General features: G+C 44.6%; 1 protein-coding gene across 5 annotated transcripts; it reads left to right on the top strand.

Annotated features, from left to right (window-relative positions):
* Positions 1-2031: 2031 nt before the first annotated feature.
* ZBTB1 (zinc finger and BTB domain containing 1) lies at positions 2032-26510 on the top strand. 5 transcript variants are annotated; one of them, XM_030948970.1, is made up of 3 exons: positions 2694-2843; positions 12264-14175; positions 24703-26510. In XM_030948970.1, exons 2-3 carry the CDS (start codon positions 12284-12286, stop codon positions 24737-24739), a joined length of 1929 nt encoding a protein of 642 aa, XP_030804830.1. In that variant the 5' UTR covers positions 2694-2843; positions 12264-12283; the 3' UTR covers positions 24740-26510. The 5 variants fall into 5 exon arrangements, with proteins under 5 accessions (XP_030804828.1, XP_030804829.1, XP_030804830.1 ...); XM_030948968.1 differs by lacking the exons at positions 2694-2843; positions 24703-26510 and adding an exon at positions 2032-2170 and having other exon boundaries at positions 12264-14765; XM_030948969.1 differs by lacking the exons at positions 2694-2843; positions 24703-26510 and adding an exon at positions 2189-2388 and having other exon boundaries at positions 12264-14765.
* The last annotated feature ends 1209 nt before the right edge of the window (positions 26511-27719 follow it).

Here is a 27719-nt window from a genome sequence, read left to right as displayed (position 1 = left end):
CGAGGTGGCTTTCCGATGAATGTTACCAAATTGCGTTCTGAACCTGTTCAAACATCCAGTCCATACAGTGTCCTGCTTGCCACCAGGTTCATTTGATGTTCACACGTTGTTTTTCCAGCTGGAAAAGGCAGTGAGAATCACTATTTGTGTTCTTTTGTCGTGATTTTGGTGCAGTTCCCAAGATCTATCACACCCACCTCCTCCCTAGCATCTCTGCTGACTCAGGGCCTCCGCAGAAGATACTCAGTGCCTCGGATCCATCCCTCTTGGTTTCCTCTCAGCACTTGATAGTTTGCAGTCCATTTTCTTTCTGCATCCCCATAAATGCAATTCTTGAATATTAAAGGCAAATAATGCCCCTGGCCACCAGAATGCGTCAGCTTATGGGGCTGTTTCCAGGCAGCCTGAGCCTGGGTGGGTGATGAAGATGGGCGGAGAGATGACAGACCATAGGTTCCAAAGAATTTTCATCCATGTGTTTGCTGCACTGACCAGCACAGCTTTATCTTTTCCATTGTCTTATGTTTTATTTCTTCTATTTTAAATATAAAGCTCACAGGACTCAAGTACCCACTTTTCCTCCCCAAAAGAGGTTGGCAGTAGGTGGCTCAAAGTTTTGTACTCTGTTTTGAGTTATTTAACATATTTATTAACCTGTGTACGGAGCGAGTCACTATTTGCAGATGGCATGTTATTTATTTAAATGATTAATTATTTACATGTTATTTAGGTTGACTCTGGTCCAAAGAGGACTTTGAAGAGCTTCAGAGAAACCAGAGCCAAACTGATGAAAGCGGTGGTGAGGATTGAATTTGCTGTTTTGCTGTAAAACACAGGCAATGATATCACTCACAGCCAGTACAAAGTGACACAGCCTATGCTGGTGGGTGAGAAAGACATCAGGACATAATCACAGCTCTCTCCATGCGTGTTTCTACTCCCTCCTCCTCTGTGGTCAGAAAATAATAATTTAAAAAAAGTGAATTGGAAATGTAAGTGTGGTGGGAAGGCAGTAAGAGAACGGGGGTGGTGAGAAAGGGGGACTGCCTTGTGCACCACCTTACCGGAGGTGGCAGGAGCTCCTGGTGTGACACACATGGCACAGAGCAAGAGGCTGCACAAGCCCCTCATGGCTGCTCTTGGCTTGTGCTGCCCTGGGGTGTGTAAAGAGGTGGGGAGAAAAAGACTCTTGAACCATAAGAAAAGCAACTTTTCAGTGTGATTTGAAAACCGCGACTCTGTTGGCTTGTGGAGGCCGTTTGTTTAACTTCCTATAAAACAGGAAAACCTACAAAGCAGCTGTAATGTGGGGGTCCCTCCACCTTCTGTGGGAGCTGGTGTCTTATAGCCACAGAGGTTTTTTTTCCCTTGGACTGCTACAGACCCCTGAGGCAAGGCTGAAGCAGAATGAGAGGGGAAACGGGGATTTTTTAGACACATTCTGAAAGACATATTTTGAAAGCTCTGCTTTTATTCTGTAGTGGTTAGAAAATCCCCAGACAGACCCAGGAGGAAGGGCTAATCCTCCATTTGGAAACTAGGATTGTCTTAGTTGGGTTTGTCCCATTTGCTTACACAGAGGAGGGATGCCTCAGGAAAACCTTCAGGGTCACTGAAGCAGGGATGGATGCTGGTACATTTTAACATTGTGGCATTTTATTTTGTTACCTTTTTTTTTACTTTTGCCATTTTCAAATTTGTAATAAAATCTCTTAGTTTTGCTATGATTAACTTTGCCCCTTTGGCTTGTCAGATACTTAGAGGGATCTCAGTTGCAGCAACATAAAAACAATGGGATCTCCAGAAACTGAATGATGGAGCTGTGCGGATTAAGCACTTACAATGCTTGTGCTGAAGGACAAATGTCACTTTGGGGGTGGAAAAGTCAAGTGGTAAGACCTGGAGGAAAGCCTGACCTGGCTTATGTTTTCTCTCAGATCTGCGGCAGATGGCAGAGGGGCCGGAAATCCCACTTACTCACATGGGATAGTTCCGGAGAAGCTGGATGTTGTCACACAGGAGAGGTCCAGACACTGGTGGGAAGGGGGCCTGGAACAGCTCCTGGAAGGATGAAAAAAAGCGCTGTTCTCGGGATCTGTGACGGAGCGTGGCGGTGGCCGCCAGCCCTGTGCTCCTGCATCACCGTGAAGCTCCAGGAGGGAGGGCGGAGGTATTAACGTGTGAAATTGCAGCGAGAAGGAAATACTTGCTCACGCAGCTCGCAGTGGTTTTCTCGCAGTTGAACTGTCCCACGCGGGGGCCGTGGGGCTGCGGTACAACACTCCATCGCCGGACACCCACACGGGTGACCGGAGCCTCCCCGTTAGCACCGGCCACGGCCGCTTCGGGGGGAAAGCAGAGACTGCCCGTTCCCTGCGGCGAGCCCGGGTGCGCGGGGAAGGGGCGGACTGCGGGGGGCCGGCAGAGCAGCGCGGGGTCCCGGTGGGCGCCCGCCGGCGAACGCTGCCCCGCCGCGGGTCCGGGGGGCTCCGCCGGAGGACGGGGAGGAGCCGGGCTGAGGGGGCTCCGGCAGCGCCAGCCCGCGCCGCGCCGCGTCCCCGGCGGCATGGGGAGGAGAGCGGAGCGCGGCAGGGAGCCGCCCGCCGGGCCCCGGCATTGGCGGCGGCGCAGCAGCGCTGGCAGCGGCGGCGCCGGGAGCCGCGGCCGCCGAGGGGAGGGTCCGGCTCCGTGCGGTCGCGGCGGAGCCGGCGCTGCGGCAGCGGCAGCGCGGCGGGGCGGAAGTCCTTTTGTTGCAGCCGCGGCGGCAGCGGCAGCAGCAGCAGCGGCGGGAGCGGCGCGGGAACAGCTCCCCGTCGGCGGCCGCCGCCTCTCCCCGAGCCGCGGTAAGCGGGGCCGGGGGCCGCCGCCGGGACCCGGGGAGGAGGAGGCGGGAGGCGGCCGCAGCTCGCCGGCGGCGGGAGGTGGGAAGTGCCGAGCGGCGGTGTGGCCCGGCGCGGCCCGCCATAGTGGCGGCGGCGCTGCCAGGTAGGGGCTTTCCAGCCGCGGCCGGTCCCTGGCCGGCGGCCGGAGCGGTGACCTTGCACCCGGCGGCCGGGCAGGGCACGGCGCGGAGCGGAGCGGCGCCGCGGGGACCGCGCGGGGGCTGAGCGGCGGCGCCGCGGCGGCGCGTCCGGCTCCGGCTCGCTCCTTCCCTCCCTCCTGCCCTCCCTCCTTCTCTTCGGGGGTCGCGGCGGGCGCGCTCCACCTGCGGGGCGGGGGTCGGGGGATGCCGCGCTGGAGAGCGAGAAGCGGCCTAGGGAGGTGCAGGGGCGAGAGGCGGGGAAGGGAAGGGAAGGGCACCGCGCCGCCCGCGTGGCTCCGGGGCTCGAAGTCGCGGTAAACATCTCGAGTGCCGCTATCGCGCCTGGCCCCGGCCCCCGCCGTGGGTCCCGCCGCTTCTCTTCCTTTTGTCTTCACAAAATAAACGCCCCAAAACTTCGAGCGAGTTGCGGTAGTTTAGCGAAAAACGGAGCGGAGCTGCAGCCCGGAGGGAATGCTCCACCCTGCCAGGCGGGAGACTTGGGTTTCACTCGGGGCTGGCAGTGCGCTGGATCGCCGTGGAGGCGGCTGGAAAGGAAGGGGAATACTTTTGTCACATAAAAAACAAACCCTGTGCCGCTCTGGGAGCGGTGTCGAAAGTCTCGTTCTTCAAAGGACTCCTCTCTTCTGCTCGGATAGAAAGGTAGTTGAAGAGAGTAGAGGAAATGGGACTGAAAACGCTGTGAGTTTGGGGCTGGGCTTTTATTCCTCTCTATTTTTCAGGATTTTTTGTAACTCAGTTTCTCAAGTTTACCCCGTTTCAGCTGATACAGGAGTGCCGGTTCCTCTTGACACGTAGGCGTTGGTAAACGGGTAGCATGGCTTGGACGCTGCTTAATATTTGGGTGGTTACTGCCAGGTTGTCACTTGCTTGCATTATTTCCCTCGCGCTCGAGTATCGCAAGGTACAGCACGCACTGCAAAACTATCCGGGGTTGCAACAGTGCGGTGTTCCTTAGGCATTTAATTACACTAAACAAACATTCCTTTAATTAAAGGTGTTTGTTTAACATTCCTCATTACAGCTCTTGGAAAAACCCACAGAGCAGCCGTGAGCAGGGGGATGCGGGCTTCTCGTTTTTGCCGAATTACAAGTTAAGCTTTCATGGCGAGCGGAGGAGAGGCGGGAGAGGCGTTGGGACCATATGGCCGTGGGGAAAACCGGCCAAACGCGAGCGGTTGCAGAGATTTTCCTGGGCAGCAACAGCAAAACGAGTTGACAAGATTGTGGAGAGATTTTTGGATGACTGGCCAGAAAACCTAAGGAGTAACAAGTAGTATTAGCTGCACTCTGCTGATGTTTGAGGTAGGAGGGAACCAGCACCCACTGAGGGGGTTGGATGCAGGTAATGAAGATGTGGGTTGGTGCTGTGTGGGAAGCTCAGAGAAGTAATAGAAGCCACTTCTTCCTAGTAGCCATAAAGTTTTGTGTGGAATAAGATCACAGACTTAACAGATGCTTCAGCTCTGCTTGCACAAGTCTTTCCCTTGATGAGACTCAACCACTGTTGTCACTGGCACAGGAATTAGCAGTGATTACATTGAGAGTGCTCATGCTAACCAGAGATTTGGGTTTTTAGATGCTTTCTTACTTGAATGTCAGTGGCTGCTTCTTTCACAGATTCCTGTTCTTGCTGACAGTGGAAAGCCCTGAAAATCCAGGATGGACAAAGCTGCAATAGCTATTTACCTGCTGCATTAAAATAGAATAGCTGCTCAGAACTGAGATAGTGAAAGTTCCCTGATACAAGCCTGGTGTCCTTTCTCTTGGTTGTTACAGCTGGGCCTCTTACTAGAGTTGTTCTGGACCTACACACATGTAGAGTGAAAAGCCATGTGTTCATTTTTCAGTTTGGGCAGTGGTTCTCCAGCAGCTGGGTTATTCAGCCCTGCCTTTGCTTGGGAATGGTAAACACCCTCACCCAAAGAGTTCTGCTGTGGACACAGTGTGTGGGCACAGCAGCTGACATAATTTGCATGAGGACCATTTATATCCTCAAATTGGTCTGGTAGTTTTTAATTTGAGCACACAGTGTCACTGCAAAACTCCAGAATTCACTGGCTGTTGCTTTTTCTCCCCCATATTAAACCTATTTCATTGGATGGAGACCCTAGTAGCCTTATTTTTATTTTTAGTATGCTGAAAGTAAAATGTGAAACATTTAAGACCACGAGGAGTCAAGAAAACCTGTAGTCTGATCTGTGTGTCACAAGTTTCTGTGCTTCATTCATGTGCATCCAGCAACTTGTTACACCAAAGTGCAACCTGTATTTAGCCAAGGATCCTTTCCTGGAAGGCACCTGGGACTTCATTTGAGGGTCTCAAGATGTGGTTAAACTACCAAGATGCCTCCAGAAGTTGAAAGTTGGTGTAACTCAGAGAGCTGAGATGAAAAGTCTCATGTTTCTTCTGCAAAGCATAAATTGGGTGTCATAGTTTTTTCCCCACTAATAGTTTCTTTTAAACATATCATTACCATGTTGCCTGACAACTGTAAAGGTGCCAGATGAAAGATAACTGTGACTTTCGAGAGTCAACCTTTGTGGCTAGCAAGTTACTTTAAAGGACTGCATAAGGTCTCTCTAGGACTTCTACTCCCTAGATCTGATCTAAAGTTGTTTGACGTTGAGATGGGGCTTTAGCACAAACTCAGTTTTCTTATTTTTTTCTGTCAAGCTGTATTCCTTGTCTTTCGAGGAGTGTTCTGACCTAAGACCATGTAATGTATCTTAACTAATTTTCAGTTAGCAGTTGAGAAGCATAACTTGCTAAAATTTGATGTCTGTTTCTCATTTGTGGGCATGGATGCTGAATCAGCAGAGAACTGCTGGCTGAACAGGGGAGAACGGGGCATCCAGGAGCTCTGACAGCTCATGCTCGAGGCTTTGGAGCATCTTCCCATCCCCTGGTTCAGATCTAGCCCAAGTGCCCTGAAACTTGTTCCTGTACATTGTGCAGGAGTCTGTTTAAAATGAGTTGCTTCAGCCATCAGGATGTGTCTGAAGATGAGTATCTGCCTCATTGGAATCACCTTCCCAACTGACATGCCTGAAAGGCAGGCGATTGGAAGGGCTGGGAGAGGAGGATAAATTATACCTTTAGTCCTTCAGAGCCTGAATAATGGAGCTTAATTACATTTTCCCTGGCAGTACATAGAATTCCCACAGCTGTTTTAATTTATGATCAAGGCTGTGCTTGCAATGCAAACTGATGCATACTCGCTGTTGAGGTGGACAGTTGTCACCTGGTCCCAAGTTCTTTGCTGTTTTTTCAGTGTTTGTGTAAACTGAGACACCCAGAGCAATCTCTATGGCTTCCTATTGAGTATCTCTAGGTAAAAGGTGTAGCCTGTTGACAGCTCTGTGGTCAGTGCAGTAGCAGAACACGAAAACATCTTGGGTGTTGTGTGGAGAATTTGTACATGTTCTGTAGGATTTTCTGCAGCATGTCAGTGCTGTCGTTTAAGAATCCAGGCTTTTTGGTAGATCTGACCCACAATGGCAAAATTAGGGGGAAGAGTTCTTGGGAAGCCATACCAGGGTGGGGTATGGAGACAGACAGTGATGGGAGATTTGGTTTCTGATCCTCGTGCACTCATTTTCTAGATAACTGGGCGTTGTTTGCTTGAGGTTTTCCAGTCTCATTTTCTATTAGCACCAAATTCTCCACTCATTTATTACACTTTTGTCTAGCCTGTTCTTGGTTTCCAAAGAAAAGGAGCCAGTAACTAAGCGTGTAAGTGCTATGTTTTTGCCTGCTCAGCAGTGGAAATGCTGGGTTTTGAAAACCACCTACTAATTTTAGGAGCCGAAAGGCTCCTGAATTCTGAACCTTGTGGTATGTCTGTTTTAAAGACAGAGAAGTTAGCAAAAGAACTTCACTACTTCTTTGCTTGAGGAGTTTTTTAACTTCTTTTGTTTTAAAACCTCTCAGAAAACTTTTGAGTGTGAGGAAATGACGGCATGGAGCTGTAGTAAATACCTATTTTTTCTTGTTAGCAGACTTAAAAACAACATAATTGGTTAGTGTAGTAGTGCAGCTTAGCCTTGTTCATGGTCACATCTGAATAGTATCTAAGTGGTGCTTCAAAAGAAAAGTCTGGTGGCAGACAAGTAGCTTGAATCAAAGCTTGGCTGTGTAAAAATAAATGTTTACTAGGGAAATAAAATGCATATGGAGACTTGGAGTTTGAAAATCAGAGTGAAAATGCCCAAGTTGAATACCTTCAGTTTTCATTTTCATATCAGATGCTTTTCTAGCACATTTTTTCAGAACACTGCTGCATCATTCATGATTGCTTCCAATGTGGCCTGTGCTGCATTTACCACACAAATCAATCACTGCTGAAGATGGAGTCACTTGGGTTCCTAGTGGGCTTTTGAGGTTGGTGCCTCCAGGATTTGGATGCTTCACAAAGTGTGGTAGTCCACTGAGCAAGTGGCTGGTGATTCTCCTCTCTTTGAAAAAGAGGATCAGAAATAATTAAAAGTTTTGGATTGACAAACTCACCTGTGTGGAGCTTTAATTGTCCAAGATACTTGCTGTTTATTACATATAGAGAAGAGCTCCCACTGGCTTCAGTTGCCACCAGTGGTGTTTATCTGTGTGAATAAACTGGACATCCAAAAAATGCAAGCCAGGCTTATTAAAAAAAACAAAACAGAAAGGTTGAAATTACTTGTCCTGGCATTGACAGCAATGGGATGATGTTCTCCAAGCAGTGGTCATTACTGTGAGATCCTCCTTTTTGTCCCCCACTTTTTATTCACTTCACATCCTCCAAATGCTTGGCCAAATGAGCAGGGATCTTGTCTTGTACTGCTCAGATCCAGGCCTGGACAGATCCAGAGGATGTGCTGAGAAAATGGGAAATTTTGGTAAGAGGGATGGAAGAATATACTTTGGTATACACATAATATATGTGTATACCTTGAATTTTCTGTAAAAAGACCTGTTTTCATTCTAATAACTGGAGCTTTTTCTAAAGCAAACTTCAAAAATAGTTTGCAGTATGGATCCACCCACATGAGTGATAAATGCAGATTGCTGCCATTTTAGCAATTAAAGTAACAAAGTAATGATGAATTACCATTTTCTGAGAGCTTGCTCTTGTTGGGAAGGAGTTTGTCAGCAAGCCTGTTCTGCTTGTTGATGGCAAAGGCATGGCAGGATTGGGAATTTGGGGTGCAGTTCCTGCTCTGAAGGCATGAATGCTGCAATTGTTTTCCACCCATCCCCCAGGAAGAACCTGTCTGTGGTTTTTACCCCTCCTGCCCTACGCCCTGCAGCCTGGCTCTTCCCAGCCCCTTGCCCAAGTGGCTTCTTCCCTCCACTGTTTAGACCCTCATTGCACCCATTTTTAATTCCCACTGCTGCTTCCTAAGCCCAATGCCCTTCTCTTGGCTCAGCACTGTGCTCCCAGCCTGCCCTTTTCTTCTCTCCAGATTTCCAGAGGGTTTCTGTCACATCCTCCTCACATTTCCCAATCTCCCTGTGTTTTCCTTACATCCCCTCCTGGCTCTGGTTCTCCCTCAGCCAGAACTGGGCATCTTCTCCCTCAGCTGCCACGAGGGAAGTCATGCTGTGGAGCAGTCTCCAGGAGGCTTTGCCACCAGCTATGACATTGTGGAGGTGGCACATAGAATCATGGAATGGTTTGGGTTGGAATGGATCTTTAAATGCCATCTAGTCCAACCCCCTTGCAATGAGCAGGGATATCAACAGAATCAGGCTGCTCAGAGCCCAGTCCAGCCTGGCCTTGAGTGTTTCCAGGTTTGGGGCATCCATCACCTCTCTGGGCAACCTGTGCCAGTGTCTCAATACCCTCATAATAAAAAATTTCTTCCCTCTATCTGAATCAACCCTTTTGTAGTTTAAAACCATGGCAGAGCTCTGTGCAAAAGAGGATTTCACTGTGGATGGCTCAGGCAGGCCCTTGTTTACTAAGCAGCTGCAAGAAAATGAAATGTTCTCAGCAAGGCTGTAATCTGAAGTTTCAATAACTAACAAAGTCTTAAGTGTGAATAAACTGATAATTTGTATCTTCTCCCCCTGAAGCATGTAGTTTGGCCAAATTCAGGCAGATTTTTATATTGTGGCAACATAACTAAGTCATAACGCTTTCTCCCACATAAAGCATCTCCTCAAAGATTTTGGAACAGAAACTTTTAATTTCTAAATGAACAAATAATAATATGCATACATGAAAACTTTTTCTTAGCCTCATTTTTGGAACCATTTTGGCTGAGGTTTTCTGTGGAGGAGGGAAAAAAAGTAATCAGTCCAAGGTTTCAGAAGGAAAGTTTTGCTGTTGCTGGTTGAAATGTGTCAAAGTTTTAAATAGCCCGACACAGGCTCTTGTGGTGGGAAGTTACATCCAGCAGGTTAATACAGCATCCAGAGGCAGGATGCCAGGACTGTCATTAATATAAATCACCTCATACACTCTGTTTTAATACCTACATGTAGTAGCATTGTGGTAGAGAGCAAGTACATATCAAATCGAAAACCTTGCCATCCTGCTCAAGCAGCCTCATGCTCTACCCGTTTTTCCCTGAGTGGTAGCATTGCCAGTGGGTCATAGTTGCACATCAGGATCCACGTGCTGAAAGCTTTGCAGGACTTCCATCTGTCAAAAGGAGAAATATCTCTTACCATTTTCAAAGAAGAAGACTTGAAAAAGGCCAGTTTGTGTGCTGTCACTTGTTGTTCCCACCATCTGGAAACAACCCCATCTGCAGGTGCCTGCAGATAGTTTGTGACCACCTGTTTTGTACAGGCTTGCTGTTTGTATTGCTGGTTTTCTATTGGAGGGCACAGTGGAGCGTATGTAGTGTAAAAAAATCACAGTTAAATAAAACATTTTGAACTTGCCACTTTATGAGGATGGGGAAGTTAACATGAGCTGTCCTGAGCCTTTTCTTGTCGTGTTGGCAGCTCACACTGAGAGGCCAGTGGTGCCTTAGATGGGATCATCTCATTTTCTCGTTGATTTTCACTCTTAGAATGTGGAAGTTGAAGTTAATTCCTTATCATTACGCAGCTGCCATTCTTAATACAATAGATTGAGTAACATTTAAGCATCTAATGAATTGCCTCAAATCCAAAACACGTTACCACTTGGAAGAATATGAAGTGCACTTTTATTATTACTTGATGTCAAAGCTTTGCTGTTCTTCACAGAAACTTCTGAAATCACCCAGTGACACAGACGATAATCAGTTTCTGTTGAAAAGATGTGGAGTTGCTTCAGAGGTTCTCCTACTTCCAAAGCCACTGCCTTGCAAGTTAGTAAAAAAAGAGAAATTAATTCCATGCAACGAGTTGCATTTCTGCAGTGGACATCACTGGGCCAAACCAATCTGAGAATTATTATGGCAGGGTGCTAGCCTGGAGTTCTGGGTGTGGAGGGTTGGGTAGAGAGGAGAGGAGCAGCTGCCATTCAAATGCTCATTGTCAGGGTAGTTCAACCCAAATCTCAAGGTTCCTGTTGCCAGACAAGATCTTGTGCTGGGGGTGAGCCATAGGAACTGCTGTGTGAGTTGGCAGTAGGGAATATTGCTGGGTGGGGTGAGCATGTTCTTTTCTCGAGATCTTGGGAGCCTTTCTGCCATGGCAGTCCTTTGTGGAATGAAGAACGGGGACTTAATTCTAGGTTTGCTGCTTAACAAGCCAGGCAATGCCTATGACTTGCGAATTCAACACTAATTGTGGAATTTAATTTCTCTACCCATTTTTCCCCCTAGGAGATGTAAGCTGTTAGGAAAATAAGAAAAATGGAGCATTTGTGTGTGTGTTGTGTTTAAATTTTGGGCAGTTGAAAGAGTGGTTGCAAATCAATCCATGCATTTCATTGAGTCATAAAATGCCCTTTAGTATATATTATTTGCTAGCCTGGTCTTTATTTGCACAAATGTCATGGAGTTATTTGTACTGTTTGCAATAACCTTTCAAAATGTTAAGAATCCTTATTACTGCTTTATGTTTTTCATTTCAATTAGGGTGTTCTCTATACCCTCTTCTGGTTCCTCACCCCCTCAGCCTGTGCAGTTAGAACAGCTTATGTGTATCAGTAAAGGTTTTCCAAAGTGAGTCGTGATTAGGTGCTGGCCACACTTGGTGAAGTTTGTCTTTAATCAAACACACACCTCCTGTATACACTGCATTTCTTCTGGATATTTTTGTTAACATAAACCATGATGTTTTATTCCTCTTTTCTCTTGAGGAATAGTTAGTCCTTTCACATAGAGCAACCCTCAGCATTGGCAGACCTTTCTCTCCAGTCTTTGCCGAGGCTTCATTTCACCATGGCTCCACCTCTGGCTCTCTCATTTCTCCATTGCTGAGTTTTTCTTTGTCCGGTTTCCCATCTACGTGTTTTGGTTACATTTCTGCGCTCTGAACGAGTGGTTTTGAGAGCAGTTGGAGGCACGGCGTGCACCACTTCCTGCCTCTGCAGTCCCTGTGGCTGTCACGCAGCTTGCCTGGTCACCATCTGCAGCTCTGGGCTCGAACGTGGGACGTGCCACCGCAGCTGGGCTGCCCTCTGCTTCTCAGAAGGCGTTTGAGTTTGCAGTTCCTGGTTTGCAGGACGCCTTGCAGAGAAGGTTGAGATGGTCCCTCAGCTGCCACAAAGAGCAGAATGTGTGGAGTAGCTTGTGTGGGTGCTCTGTTGTCACTTAATTTCCTTTAATGGGGAGGGAAAGACCAGTTTGAGCCTGGCCTGGTTTCCAGTGTGTGTTGCATCATGTGCCCGTTGGACTGACAGGTAAAAAGGCAAGTTGAGACTGAAGAGTGGTTTCTGACAGCCAGTTTACCTTGTATAGGTGTTGTCCTGGGGCCATCTTATAGAAGTCTACCCTGTGAAGTTTTTGAAGTTCTGCATTCAGAATTCATATCTGAAAACCTTGGCTGTAGGACTTGGAGATAATAGATAGACTTTGCTAATTTATATTCTAGCAGCTCTGATTGACATGTGTGCTGGTTATGTTTATTAGTTTACTAGTCTTGTAAGTCTAGTGGTGAGCACATGGAATTATGGATGCTTTCACTGGCATCAATATTCAGAAGCAGTTACCAGCAGAGATCTCCAGACAGGAAGCTGTGCTGCAGACTGGCAGAATAGGAAGATCTAGAGAGAAAAGAGATGGCAGTTCCTCCCTACGTTGAAGTAGGCTTTGGGTTTTGTGCTCGTGATTTAACAGATACCTTTTTCTTTATGCAGGGCTGTAATCGAAGTACAAGATGGCAAAAACCAGCCATAGCAACTATGTCCTTCAGCAGCTAAACAAGCAAAGAGAGTGGGGCTTTCTGTGCGACTGCTGCATCGCTATCGATGATATTTATTTTCAAGCACATAAAGCAGTCCTTGCTGCCTGCAGCGCCTATTTTAGGATGTTTTTTATGAACCATCAAAACACTACAGCCCAGCTGAATCTAAGCAACATGAAGATTAGCGCTGAATGCTTTGATCTTATTTTACAGTTCATGTATTTAGGAAAAATTATGACAGCCCCTGCCAATTTCGAGCAATTTAAAGTGGCCATGAACTATTTACAGCTATATAACGTACCTGAGTGTCTAGAAGATATACAGGACACAGACTCATCTAGTTTAAAATGTTCATCTCCTGCTTCTAGCACGCAGATTAATAAAATGATATTTGGTGTGAGAATGTATGAAGACGCACTTGCTAGAAATGGCAGCGAAGCAAACAGGTGGGGCATGGAGCCACCAAGTTCAACGGTAAATACATCCCATAACAAAGAGCCTGAGGAAGAAACTTTGCACCTCAACAGCTTCCCTGAGCAACTGTTTGATGTCTGCAAAAAAAGCACCACGTCCAAATTCTCTCACACGAAAGAGCGCGTGTCGCACTCGCGCCGGTTTGGAAGGAGCTTCACCTGCGACAGCTGCGGGTTTAGCTTTAGCTGTGAAAAGCTACTGGATGAGCACGTGTTAACATGCACCAACAGGCATTCCTACCAAAGTGCCAGGTACTACAGTGCTGAGAAAATAGACTTTAGTGAAAAGAACTCTACTTCTAAAATGATCTCCACACAAACAGAAAAATACAAGGGGGACTCGAACCATGCTGCGGACGATTCATCGTCTCCCGTGTCAAACATCACGAGCAGAAAAAGCAGCACTGTTGCCTCCGAGACATCAGGTGAAGAAGGAAGTAGAGCCTCTGAGAGGAAGAGGATTATCATCAAGGTGGAGCCAGAGGACAATCCTACGGATGAGCTGAAGGATTTTAATATTATCAAGGTGGCAGATAAAGACTGCAATGAGTCTTCTGACAATGACGACCTAGACGATGAACAGGAAGAGCCGCTTTACAGATACTACGTCGAGGAAGAGATGAGAGAGAAGAGAAATGCTCGGAAGACTCTAAAGCCTCGCTTATCCATGGATGAGGATGAAAGAAAGTGTTTGAAAAGTCCACGGCACCTTAACAGCAAGGCTTCTTCAGTGCAGGAAGATGTGGAGAATGCTCCCTGTGAACTTTGTGGTCTAACAATCACTGAGGAAGATCTGTCCTCTCATTATTTATCCAAACACATAGAAAATATATGTGCTTGTGGCAAGTGTGGTCAAATACTGGTCAAAGGCAAGCAGCTACAGGAGCATGCACAGACCTGTGGAGAACCCCAGGATCTGACCATGAACGGGATCAGAAATTCTGAGGAGAAAATGGACTTGGAAGAAAACCCCGAGGAGCAGTCAGAAATAAGGGACATGATGTTTGCAGAGATGCTAGAGGACTTCAGGGACAGTCACTTCCAAATGAACAGCCTTCAAAAAAACCAGTTATACAAGCATTCTGCCTGTCCTTTCCGATGCCCTAATTGCGGCCAGCGTTTTGATACAGAAAACCTAGTGGTTGAACATATGTCAAACTGCCTGGAGCAAGATCTGTTCAAGAACTCCATGTTGGAAGACAACGAGAGGGATCACAGGCGTAAGCATTTCTGCAACCTTTGCGGGAAAGGATTTTATCAACGTTGCCACTTGCGGGAACACTATACCGTTCATACCAAGGAAAAACAGTTTGTTTGTCAGACATGTGGGAAGCAGTTCTTAAGAGAGCGCCAGTTGCGGCTCCACAATGATATGCACAAAGGCATGGCCAGGTATGTCTGTTCCATTTGTGATCAAGGAAACTTCCGAAAACATGACCATGTACGGCATATGATATCTCACTTATCAGCTGGAGAGACTATATGCCAGGTCTGCTTTCAGATATTCCCAAATAATGAGCAACTGGAGCAGCACAGGGATGTTCATCTGTATACATGTGGAGTATGTGGAGCAAAATTTAATTTGAGGAAAGATATGAGATCTCATTATAATGCCAAGCATTTGAAAAGAACATAAGCATAAACATACTGTTAAAGCATTAAGTTGGCAGCAGAGAGAACACCAAAGCAAAGCATAAGTATAGTAAAAAAATTTGAAAAGGAAAAAAAATTGAAAATAAGTCTCTTTTTTATTATTTTTTTAAGACCCTCCTAACCATAGGTGTCTATTTAGGCTCATTAAGTATAAAGCTTTGAAAAGCATCATGTGTTTAATTATTACATTTTCACTGTTTCCTAATACCAGTTTCTGTTCTTAATTTTATTGTTTTACTACGTAGATATACAAATCATTATTTTTAAACTGTAGATTAAAAGCACAATGTTACCCCTTCACTGACTGCTATTAAACAGTTCTCGGATCCATGTCCGTAAGATGAGTGCTTTAATATTTCCATGTGTTGTTTCTTCATGCGAAAATTTTAGATGCCAGCGATTAATGTGCAAGAGCATAATTGTTCGTAATCCCCAAATTAATTTTCAAAATGAAAAAAAAAAAAAAGCCAACCCCAAACCAACAATGCCAAGAAATAATCCTTTGGGCTCTGACTCTGCTGCAGGGGCAGAGCTGGCTGTCCTGGTCCCCTGCTTCTTGGCTTTGTTGGAAGCTGCTTCCCAGGGGTGAGAGCACATAGGCTCAGTTAACCCTTGCAGGCTCTGGCTGCTGTGCACAAGGGGGAAGGGAATTAATGACTCTTGGGATAACCAAGGGGTTCCAGCACAGTGGTTGTTTTCCAGATGGGAAGTCCTAGCAGAGCTGTTCAACTGATGTTGGCCTTTCTTTCACTGTCTGTACCTCTGTGGGTATATTTAACCTGCTTATCCTAACATACAAGGGAGGAGTGGCCGTGGTGGGTTGCTAGGAGTGCAGTATGGCCATGTGCACTGAACACTGCATTTTCATCCTAGCTGTGAACTGTGTCTTGCTGCTTGTGTTGGAAAGTTAAAAGCAGGGTGAGTGTGGAGATAGTCCCATTGCTTGGGACCTTAAGGTTTTTTTGCTTCTTGTTTTCATGATACTTTATGAATGTTCTGTTTTTCAACAAGAATATAACAAGAAAAGACTGCAGAGTTTGCTTAATAAATGTAAAGATATTTTATGTCTTTTAAGATTTCTTTCTGATTCTAGCAGAGCCCTAATCTGTGCAGCTTGTTTCTTAATTTAATTGAATTTAAAAATCCTACTAAGTACCAGCTGACACCAATTCAGTGAGACACTTTGGCCTTTGAGAGAGCAACTGGCTTTGACTCTTAGGCACCAGCTGTCTAAACGTTTGTTAAATGTGTGATTTGTGATGGGGTGGAGGAAAGGATCCTAATACGTAATTGTGGAGAAAACAATTAAAAAATAAAACCTAGTTGTACCTTCTCCCAGCAGATCTCACTTTATCAAAGAGGGTGGTAATGCTATTTCCCACTGAGCTATGGAGGGAGGAAAGTAATTTAGATCAGCAATTAAGGCAGTTGGATTAGATGATCATTGCAGGTCCCTTCCAGCTGAAATGTTCTATCACCTCATGTGCCAGTGGTGGAGTTGAGAATAGGAGCCAAGAGGTGACGGTCTAGTCCAGGGCTTTCATGTGCTTGTTTCTGTCAGAGTTGAGTTTCATTCCTAGTTTCTTGGGGATTATGAAGGGTATCGAGTTTTAATTTTAGACTATTCAGAGGAGTGAATATTCAATTCAGAATCTCCACTTTAACTGTTAAAAGTACTGTGAGCTGCCTTGCATTTATTCAGTTTCAAATGTGCATTAGGATTTCTCTTGGTTGGCAGACGTGTGCATTTCTGCAGTGATGGAGAAGCCTCCCCCACCAGCCCTTGGTGCTGAGCCAGCAGCTGCTCCAAGGCACCAGCTGCTTTGGGCACAGTTTAGTGGGCTTTTAGTGTTTTGCTTTAACTGCTCAGTCCTTTGTTTTCTTGTACGATGCTGAAGTCAACCGAGTCCTTGACATCACTGGAGCCAAAAGAGCACAGGCATGAATACATGAATACTCCAGCACTCCAGAGCTGGGGGCTTCATACACTGCACACAGTGATTCTCTGACATGCAGGTTATCCCTCACAGTACCAGCTGGATTGGGAAAAGCAGTCAAGGGAAGTGAAGGAGAACTGGAGAGCGCTGGGGGAGCTGGCAGGAGGGTCTCGTGGCACTGGAGGAGTGGGAGGAATGACTGGGAGAAGAGATCCTGAATGGGAAGGAGTGGCAAAGGCAGGCAGGCAGGATTAGAGCTGTGCAGTGGGAAGCAGATCCCAAAGGTGGCATGGAGGGGGTGGCTGGAGGAGTGGATAAAATGTCCCGGGTGTGAGAGCAGAGTGAGGATGACTCAGCTTGGCCGGGGAGCTGTGGGCCTGAGCCATGAGCTCACAAACCAGCGCCGCTTGCGTACCAAGCACGGCCGGCCCCGCTGCCCCAGCGCTGTGGGGACACGGCACAGCCCAGATTAAAGACCTTGCTGAAAGGCAGGAGGTGACCTCTGCCATGTAAGGGATCACTCCTGAATTCGGTGAAGGGCTAAGGGTGATTTATTTAGCCTCCTGCTCAGGATCAGGAGCCCTTGTTTAGAGTTTATTGGTCTGAACTTGACCCAAAAATGTTTCTTAAAAAATGTGACTTCCTAGTGCAAGTAGACCTGTCAACTACAGAAGTTAAATGGAGAAACTGGGAATGATGGTATTTATGTGTACTATCGAACTTTATAAACACCCTGAATACCTCTGTTTTTCAATTATAAGCTGTGTTGTTGTAGTAGCCTTTCAAAGTAAAGTTTGTTAAACCTTTCCAACTGAGCTTGAATTGATGTTTTTTCCTGTTCTAGGAAAACAAAACCCAGTGCCTTGGAGTTCACATGTATGAAAGTCCATGCTAAGGCTCACAAAGAGCATGAATTGCACTGCAGGGAAGCTTAAAAGTGGATCTACTTACATGTAGGCAGAAAAAATCAGAATGACTGAAGTAGCCTGAGAAGTGATCAAGGGGAGTGTAGGAGAACATAAACAAGTCAGTCTGGCTTGCAAGTAGATGGATATTTAAATAGATGAGTATTTGAGATGAAATGTAAAAGTGTGCAGGGAAACAGCATGGGACTGTTAGAGAAAAGGCCTGGAGTGACAGGAGGAATTTGGCTGCTGAGAAAGGGGAGAAGGTCTGGGTGCTGAGGCAGCCTCGGGCTGGCCACTCATGAATGTTCTCCCCAGAATCGGACAACATCTGCAGGAGAGTGAAATGATGGTGTTTCAGTGCTTCTACCATACAAAAATGATTTAATGTGGAGACAGAACAAAAACAGACATGAAAAAAAATCAACAGCAGTTATCCTAGAAATTTTGCAGTTACTTGAAAGATCGTGAAGGGGAAGCAAAAAATATTTTATTTAAGAGTTCTTTTCCTCTCATTCGTGCTTTTCTGTTGCCATAACATTGTTCCTTTCCGTCTCCTAGTGAATATTAGCGTGTAAAAACACTTAAGGATCTTTAAAACTGGAGGTGTAAGCATTGCACAAGGCGTAGCCAGAAAGAAAAAGATTTGCTGGATGCCATAAGTTATATTTTAAAGTGATTTGCTGTTCTTATTTTTGGAGGACCTCTCTGTGTTCTGTTGTTTTTCCCATTTTGGGAGTGCTATGGGCTGCAATCCTAAGAATTTTTAAGTGGCCAGCCTAGCTCTTAGCTTTCAAGATTTACTGAAAGTTAAAAAGAGGGAATTCATGAAGACCTGGTATGAGCTTTAAAATATCACAAAAGCTATTGAGCTTCTTTTTCATTTTCAGAGGAGATGTTTAAAATGTTAATATATATATACTTGTAAATGTTTCCTGCTGACTTGTTAGTTCAAAGAGTATTTACATTTGTGTATAATGATATTTGTAGCCAACAGGTCTGTGGAGAAATCTTGGTTTCAATAAATAGAGTATCATGGAATTCTAAGAATTTATGCTTTAATTAGGGGATTTCTCTATGTAATACTTTCACTTGGTATAAAACATATAATTCAGCGTATTTTTTATTCAAAGCTGTAGACAGAAAATATATTGCCCTGGAGAATGTATTAAAAATACATTGTTATAAAAATGAATAGTTTGACTATACGATTGTATTAGAATACTCTAGTGCTAAACCATCAAGAGTCTCAGAGCTATTGGCGAGGACGTGAATTTGCTCCTGGAGTCTGTGCCACCTTGAGTCCTGGCAGCCCTTTACTTCTCCCCATTAGTTTCAGCTCTCCTCTCCCCTGTGTGCCACCCTCTCCATTGTCAGAGAGCACGTACCTATGGAGCTGCACAATGCACTGAATCAAACAACAGGCTTTTTTCTATTCCCTGTGGGGCTGGTTTTTGGCTGGATCAGTTCCCTGCTGTGATTCCCTCTCCATCTCTGTGTCAGATCTTGTGCAAACACAATAGAAGGGGTGGCACAAGAGGAGGAATGAGAGGCTGGGAGGGGGCTTCTTAGCTGAAACGAGCTGTACCAGAACTCAGAGCATGTCCCGAATTTAACTCGGTCTCTGTCTCCCCCCAGCATCCTCGGGGAAGCTGAACTCTTACATTCATCTCCTATTTCCTGATAAGGAAAAAGGCAGCCCAACCTCTTCTTACAAATGAGACACATCTCTGCTATCTGCCCTCTTCGTGAGAACTGGAAACCTTCCTGCATTCAGCTCATCCCACAAATATGCTCTGGAGCTTTCTTGGTGTTTCTTGAAGCAGACTGGGTAGTGCTCTGCACCACTGGGTTTGTGTGGTTGGCCTGGCCCGAGGCCAGGAATGAGTTGGGCCCCTTGTCTGCCCAAACACCAGGAATGGCTCCCACCTTCCTCTGGCCTGCCTGCCTTCCAGCTGTGGGCCCAGATGCAGCTGTGGAGCTCCTCTGTTGCCATGTGCCCCTTGCTGATTTTCTCAGTAAGGGGAGACAGTTGTCTCATTTTGGTCTGATGCTGAAAGCTCGGGGTAATTCTCTGTGTAAGTTAAGCTGATGCTGACAGTATTTGTTACTATCCCTGTGTGCTTCTGACTTAAGTGCTGCTCAATCTCAGAGGGTTAAAAATCAAATCTTCTGACTTCCCTAATTCTCAGCTGGTTTGATGCTTGTCGCAGACTTAAAGATGAAGCATGACTAATTTGACTTTATAAAGTCTGCTGAAAGCTAGAAATTAGGAACATGTTTTCAAAAGCTGACATTTCTGTAGTTCTCAGCTACAAACCAGTTTTCTGTATTTTCTTCCAACTTCCAAAAAACTCCTAAAATATTGCTGTGCGGTGTATTCTTGAGACATGTGAGTAGGCTGAGATTTTGTAGGGGAAAGATGCCAAAAATCAGGACACATTTTATAAATTAAGTGTCTTTTGCTACTTTTACAGTCACTTCCACAATTCTGGAATTAATTCTGATTTTATTTTTTTAATGCAGAAAGACAAATCTTAATTTGTAACAGGGCAGTAGAGCTCATGACTCAGGAATCACTTCGTCATGACTATAAATATTCAGCCCTGAAACAAACAGCCCATGTTCCTTTTCATGTACTTGAATGGCCAGTGCCAGCTTCATAGGAGAAATGCTATCAGAATCTTCATTTGGGTTATTTTTACCCTCAAATATCTTGAAGGGTGGGGATTTTTAAATTAATTTAATACATAAGAAAATGTCGTGCATTTTGCTTTTAGAGAAGTGGTTTTCAGTAATTCACGCAGATTCCCTGTGTAAGAGTGGCTGGAAATACATTTCTAAAGTTTCCTAATTATATATGAAAGGGAACATAACAGAACTGTGAGATGAGAAATCCTCAGATGGTCCAAGGCCAGGTTTGACTGTCTCTTTTGTGTAGTCAGTGTGGCACACCTCACCCCAGTAACCTTGAGGTTCAGACGTGGTCAGGATCTTTGATTCTCTTGCAAGAAAATGAAAAGGTTTAATCCTTTCCTGTGTCTTCTGGCATACTAAAAACCATAGTAAATCTTCCTGCAGCTACAACCACAAAAACAATGCTGCATGTAGAATTTCCGGTGGGAGAAAAAAAAAAGAAATGGTTCAAGAACTTCCCTCTCTGACAAAGTTCTGCTGCATTTATTGTTTTCACTCAAACTCATGTGTGACTTGCATCAATGAGATTTTGGGGTGTGCTTTTTTTGTTTGCAAATAAGATGTGACTTCAGATAAATATGTCTTCTAGTTCTGTAGACATCCCCAGACTCCTTACAGGGAATGAGTGCATCCCTTATAGGCCTCTAAATCCTGGAAGCTGTGTAGATTGTAGGAAATCCACTGGAAATCAGGACTGTTGTAAATCCTTAGTTTCTCAATTTGTCTGTCAGGCAAAGTGCCACCAGTGTCAGCAATTGCCAAGGTCTCTGCAGCAGCTGCTTTGCCAACACAAAAGATGCAAAAATCAGTCTTTCCCCCTCTCTTTTCCCCCATCTCCCCCGATGACAAGTTTGCTATTTTAGAAATGCATCCTTTCAGCTCTTTTATTTGCCTTCTGTTTTTTGAAAAGGAAGATTAGCTTTCTTCCTGTTTTAAAGCAATGATTAGGGCTAAGAAGTTGCTTTTTTTAATAGCTCTCACATGTTCAGTTGAACCTACACAACTCAGTAATACCTGTTCTCTCCTTTTTAGGTAACCATCCCACTACATTGCGGATGGTCACCAGAGGGACTTCTGCTTCTGACTCCCCAGAAAATGAAAGGGAAAAATAACATACTGTCCTTCTCTCCATGGCAAAAGCCCCAAAGACCATGAAAGTTTGTGGAAATGCAGATAAGCTGGCTAAAAATAGAGTTTGCTGAATACCATAAATTGCTTTTGGTTTTGGCAGCAGATACACCAGACTTCTGGTGTCGGTTACGCTCCTCTTACACAAGTTGTTATTAGGGCTTTTATTTAGGATGCTAAAGATGGTGCCCTGGTTTCTTCCCTGCCTGTGGGTTTCCTACTGGTACCTACTGGTAGAGTCCCAGCTTCCAAATTACTGAGGTTCTGGTTTCTAGCCATTGGTTATTGAATTACTTAGAATAAATCAGAAACATTTTAAGAGACAAAATCTAAAGTATCCCTCCTTTGGGAAAAGGATAGATACAGTAATATTTTAGGAGGAAGAAATACAGGGTAGGATCTCTTGGAACTGATGAAGAAATTGTCTTAGTATGTCCCACAGCCCAGGAGAGAGCTCAGATGTCTGAGCTACATTGTTATCAGGTGAATTAAATAGAAGTTGTGTACACTTACATATGCTGTAAAATATGACACTTAATACTCTGCGTGCCTGGAAGTCTGAAGGTTAGCCCCACCTAGTCTGCTTTCAGATGGATTGTGTTTCACTTAGATTTTACTGGCCATTGCTGACACAGTCAGTTCTGCCAGAAAAGACAGAGGTCCTGATGTACAGTAACTTAAAAACGGGAAAAGATCTCAGTCAAGACACAAGAAATTTTACAGTAATTGTTACAGTTCTGTCAGCTTTAGTTTGTTGTGCAAAGAGTTAAATAGTTCAAAGGCAGTTTCCTTTGGAGAATGTTTATTTGATCAAGTTCAGTGTGGCTTAGACCCCAAATAGAAATACCAACTTCAAACAGAGCACTGCTATGAGAGAAGGAATGAATAGTCTGTGGCCTCCCAGACCTCACAAGCTATGTTGGTTTGTTACACAGAGTCAAAACAAAGATGTCCCTTAGAACACATATACATTAACTCAGTGTATTTCACACACCACATCTTTTATCTCCCATCTACTTCTCTCCCTGGTCCTTTGGGCTGTGACAAGGCCACTGAGATCCTGGATGAACTATAGTCTCCTCAGTGAAAAGCACATATGGTATGATTGGACCATCCAAGCTACTTAGATTGTTAGAGAGTGTTAGGGGAGCTACTGCTCCTGTTTACTAAGACTGAAGTACTACATCCTTTGGATTTTGGAACAGTGCTTATCTTTGCTTCTTGGTTCCCTTTACATTGCAGGAAGCAGGGTGAGGAAGAGCCCAGTGGGTGCTTCTCTTAGATGGAGCCTGGAAGCTCCTGTTGGCTGAGGCGTGTTGTTGTTTTGTTTCTTCAGGTCCTTAGCTGGCTGAATCTTCAGACTTCTAATAAATGCACTAAGCCTTGAAAAAGCATTATTAATGCACGATGAGATACACCAAGTTCAGCCACTGAACATAAGAGTGGAACCCATGCAGATGCTATTAGCGCAGGAACCTGGTATCGAGCCAAATCTGGAGAGCCATCTTTGATCTGTCTCCAGATCCTCCTTTTATTTGTAAACATCCAGCTAATCACAGACTTCCTCTGACTTTGATGAAGTGGAAGGAGCCGCATCCTCTGTAAGCGCTGGGAAGGGCTGGAATTCTGCAGCGGCTCAGGATGCGGGGATGGGGGTTCCAGCGCCATCTCGTGGCTCGCTGGGACCACTCCTGTCCCTGCTCCCAGGGCTGGAATGCTCCAGTTTGCTGGGAGAGGGCGAAGCAGATCCTCCCGCGGCTGTGCATCCCCAAACAGTTCTGTGCTTAGGGCAGCTGGGCGGTTTGAGTCTGCGAGGAGGGCACAAGGTTTTATCTCAGATCTCCCTTCCTGTGGGCTGCAGGCTCCCGGCAATGCCGGCGGCTCCATGTGTGCTACCCCCCACCCCACCACAGTTGGCACTGATTAGCAGTGTTTCTGCTGTCTCATCGGAAAAATGTGATTTAATATTCACAGGCAGCCCACCTTCCTGCACTCAGAGGTGGTCCCACACAGCACAGCCGATGAATTTCAGGGAGGTGGTGGAATGAAGCTCAGTCGTGTGTGTGAGTTGTCCATGATTTGGAAATGACAGAGATTTTGGACTGGAAAGTGCAGGCTGACATGGTAATGAACAGCAATGGCAAACACGGATGTCCAGGGGAAAAACAGTGCTCACATGCATACTGTAGTTAGAACATCTTTTTTCCCTCCTTTGTTAGTTTACAAAAAAAAAAAAAGGACTTCCTGACTTCTGAGCTAGTCATGTAAGAGTTACTTTGCAAAAACAGCACTGGTCCAGTGAATTCCCCTCCAAGAATTTAAGAATGTGGTAGGCAGACATATGGCCTTGCTGCCAGAACCAGCAGTACTTTGAAGCAGCAGTTTGCCCAAGATGTGTTTCCCCTGTTCACATTGCCCTCATGGCACAAAACAAAAGCCTTTTGTCCCAGCTGGCTTTTTTGCCCACCTTAAGTATGTGACATGGCACAGAGGGCAGATGAAATAGCAGACAAGCCTGGGCCTGGCACATGCAGTGAGTGAGGGCCTGGCCATGGTGCACACCAAGGTGTGGAGCATCACTCGAGGCTTTCCTCTGCAAGGTGTGCCAGGAAATTCAGCCCTGAGCTGGCCTTGAGGATGCTTTGGCAGGTAAGTGATGCAAAGAGCTGCTCAGCCTGGCTTCATGTGCAGCCTCTGCCGTGTAGACACAACCACTTGGGCCAGGGCTGCCACAGTCTGATAGAAACACCAAGTATAAGTTATGCAGAAGTGGCACAATCATATTCTTTCTTCAATGTGGTTCACATATCCAGAGAAAGAAGTCAGTGTGCAAAAAAAAAAAAAAACAATAACCCTGAGGATTGTCCTCAAAAGTTACAACCATGCATTTCCAGTTTCTTGATTGTTCCTCTCAGACACAAAGCTGCTCATATTTGTCATGAACTAGTATGGTTGAAAGAGACTTCTTGAAATTGTAAATATTTATAAAATTTATCTGCATTTAACCTAAAATAAGAATTTGGGGGTTATGTGGGGGTGTGTGTGTCGAGTAAATACATAACAGTTACCTCTGAGTTAGGCAAGATAAAAAAAACCACAACCAAAAATACAGTCAAATATGAAGCAGTAAGAAATATTTCAGAGTTGGGGTGTTCCATGCTGTGAGTGGCTGAGGGGAAATAATACTTGTGCAATTTTTGGAGCATCCACTAAGCCAAGCCATAAACCACTGCTGGAAAGTAACACATACAGTATGAAAACATCCTTCTGGGAGGTTTGGGAAGTGAAGTTTTTCTTCAGCAAATCTGTAGCTGTTTTGAAAACAGAAGGCAAAGGAAAAAGAAGCAAAAGTTTCTGAAACAAGATGACAACGTTGTTTAAGGTCATGTTCTGGTGGGGTAGGGGTTGAAGGAAATGTATGGTTTTTTAAAAGAGTTCCTGACTGTGGTGGGTGCTCTGAGTATAACTGAAGGATGGGTATTTAGAGCAAAACCACACATGGTGAGGTGGGAGGGACCACATCATGCTAGCAAATACAGTACTGCAGTGTGGGCTTCTGACTTTTAATATTTTTCTTGCATTTCTTTTCTGCATGGCAGTAGTGAAATAGGGACTTCTAAGCTTCTGAACAACTGAGAGAACCAGATTTGGAGAAGACATGAGGAAGAACTGGTCGGCAAAAGATTTCATAAAAACTCAGAACCTCGTGTGCCAGATCTGAATTGGCACCACCTTTGCTTTTTTGACATACTGCAGCAGTCGCAAAAGGCACCAAAGCAGTCAAATTAGAACATGCAGTAAAAGTTGTTTTGGACTCTTCTATGTATCATAAGTCTTACTTCTTTGTGACTATTACTTACAGCTGTAAGAAACAAATTCAAAGTCTTTCATGGAGCAAACAGCCAAAAGAGGCAGATGCCAGGTGTTAAGGGCTGCACTGAAATGAATTTGCAAAATTTCTGTCCACACGCTGGAGTGCTCCTTTTCTGAAATGTGGCTTCTTAGAGTTGCTGTCAAAAACTGTGTAGATTTTTTAGTTCAAACATTACAAGTGTATACTCATGCACAGTGCTAAGCTATCAAGTGTTAAAAAAAAAAGAGTTAAGTGGTGAAAAAAAATCTTAAAACTGAGGACAGAGGGTCCCTGAGAAAGGACAGGATGGTGAGAAAGATCCAGCTGACATGATTTCCCCTGCTGCCATGATCATCATTTGCAAGCTGAAGAGGACCTTCCATGGAGCACAGTGCTTGTATGTGGAGAGTAAAGAAATGGTGCTCTGGTCTTTTAAAAAGAATGGTGAAAATTTTTTACCAACAAGGAGATGAGTAAATGTAAAATAATCTTCACAGGGCATAGGGGACACCTTGTTCTGGAGCTAAGCCTTGCAAAAGCTGGCTCAAAGAAGAGAATCAGACGTTCATGTTCAGATTTGAACATTTTAGGAATAGTAATGTTTCCAGCTAAATTAATGGGGGGAGGGAAAAACCCTAACTAAAAAAGCAATAAGGCAGTAAGTGTTCCAAATTAGGGCAAGCATGAATTATAAAAATATCAATTTCTTTTGCTTCCCTCAGACAATAGTGGATCAAATTAAGACATGTAAGCAGACTAAACATGCTGATTATATTCTGCTGTAGTTACATATTTTACTAATTCTACTCATGATTATAAAAGGATGTTTCATTGTTCACTATAACTGTTATCTCAAGAAGAGTCTGTCTATAATTTTATTTATAATTGGCATCATTTTCATTACTGTTGTTACAAAGTGTGTACAATATTGTCTGTATTGCAGCTTGTATAGGGCATGTGTCTGTGCTTGCTTTACTCTTTTTGAGTTTATAAAGTTACTATACAAATGCAAGAAAATATGTTCAGATATCTTTGAATGTGGTTCCTTAATCTAATTACATAGCCCCCAATATTTCAGCATATAGATGTTGAAGGTATCAGCTCTATTAACACGTAACACCTCAAACATTAATGCAGGTATTTGAAAAGCCTCCAGTGCAGCACTGGGATGCTGACACTTTAGTCCCAGTGGCTGTATGGAGTAAAGGAGAGGATGGTGAATATCTGGGCAAAGCTGGATACCACTGGGGACTCTGTAGGGAGAAGGCACAAGATACCTAAGAGCAAATGGGATGTGCTTTCTATAGAAAACATGAAGGACTTTAAGGGCAGGACCACCACAAAGCAGAGGAGAGAAGGGAATACATTTATAGCATCACCTTCAACAATATACTAAGTGCAGGACATCTAGAACAGGCTGTGACTGTTCTGTAACTTAGCAATTGCTTCCAGTCTATGTAGAGTACCAGTAAAGACATTCCAGGTTAGTTATCATCATCTTTAAAGCTTATTCTGTGCTTTGCAACAGTATCTTTAATAAAATACTCTTACAAATCTGCTTATTATTCTGATTTAATTCCATCTTATACCTGAGTTGATAACAGTCCTGGCAACAGGGTGAAGGTACCACCTGCTTCATCGGCTCCTGTGTTTTTCCCATTCACCTGCTAATGACAAGAGGGAAAACAGAGATGAATAATTATCAAATAATCATAGAAATGAGAAAACAAGAGGAATTCATATCATGCTACCACTCAATTATTATAAAAATTGTTGACACTAAGCATATCAGTAAATCTGACAGATTAATCACATACTGATCTCTGAGTAAGAAGTATTGGTCTTTGCCTGTGTTTAACTACACCGTTGATCTTGTTTAAGACTTAGCATAATTTTCCAGCTTTACAGTTGCTGCCAATAATTGCAGTATGTTGTTTAACCCCATCATAGCAGTTCTAGATAAAATTCCCTGTTTTCATTTATTTACCCCCTGGACCATATAGAGTATCCTTTTAATATCTTCAAACAAGACCAAGCAGAGTTCAGGTACATTAACAGATAAGATTAGAATTCAGAATAATCCTGGCAAGGTGCAGATGGGATCTGATAAGACATTATCTAATAGGAACAAGTGCAAGCTGGAACCATTAGCTATCCAAGTAAAGGAACAGCTGCTTAATTTCATAGAATCCTAGAATCCTAGATTTAGGTTGGAAGGGGACCTTAAGGACAATCTCATTCCAGTGCCCTGCCATGGGCAGGGACACCTTTCACCAGACCAGGTTGCTCAGAGCCCCATCCAACCTGTCCTTGAACACTCCCAAGGATGGGGCAGCCACAGCTGCTCTGGGCAACCTGTGCCAGGGCCTCACTCATCCTCACAGTAAAAGATTTCTTCCTTATATCTAAACTAAATTTACTCTTTCAATTTCAACTGAAAAAACCCCCCGATGCATTATTTTGGATCATATTCTGAGAATTAATCTGCAACATCATGATGTTGCAAATAAAGGTAAAAATGGAAATGTAGAAACTGGAGTGTCATCTGCTTCTTCAGAACCACCAAGGCAAGAGCTGGTAACGTCTCCAGTTTTGAGCATAGCACTTGAAAACTAAGAGACAAAGTGCATGCAGAGAAGCCAGGAGAAAGCAGTGAATGTCTGGAAACCAAGAAGACTTTGCTTCTGAGTACAGGTTGAGTAATTTTTAGTCATTTTACAGAAGAGATGGTGGAGAGAAAACACAATGATTTTCATATAAAAA

This window comes from Camarhynchus parvulus, chromosome 5 (assembly GCF_901933205.1).
Source record: "Camarhynchus parvulus chromosome 5, STF_HiC, whole genome shotgun sequence".
NCBI classification, from domain to species: Eukaryota; Metazoa; Chordata; class Aves; order Passeriformes; family Thraupidae; genus Camarhynchus; species Camarhynchus parvulus.
Note: the sequence above shows the minus strand (reverse complement) of the source record. Positions and strands in the feature narration are given on the sequence as shown.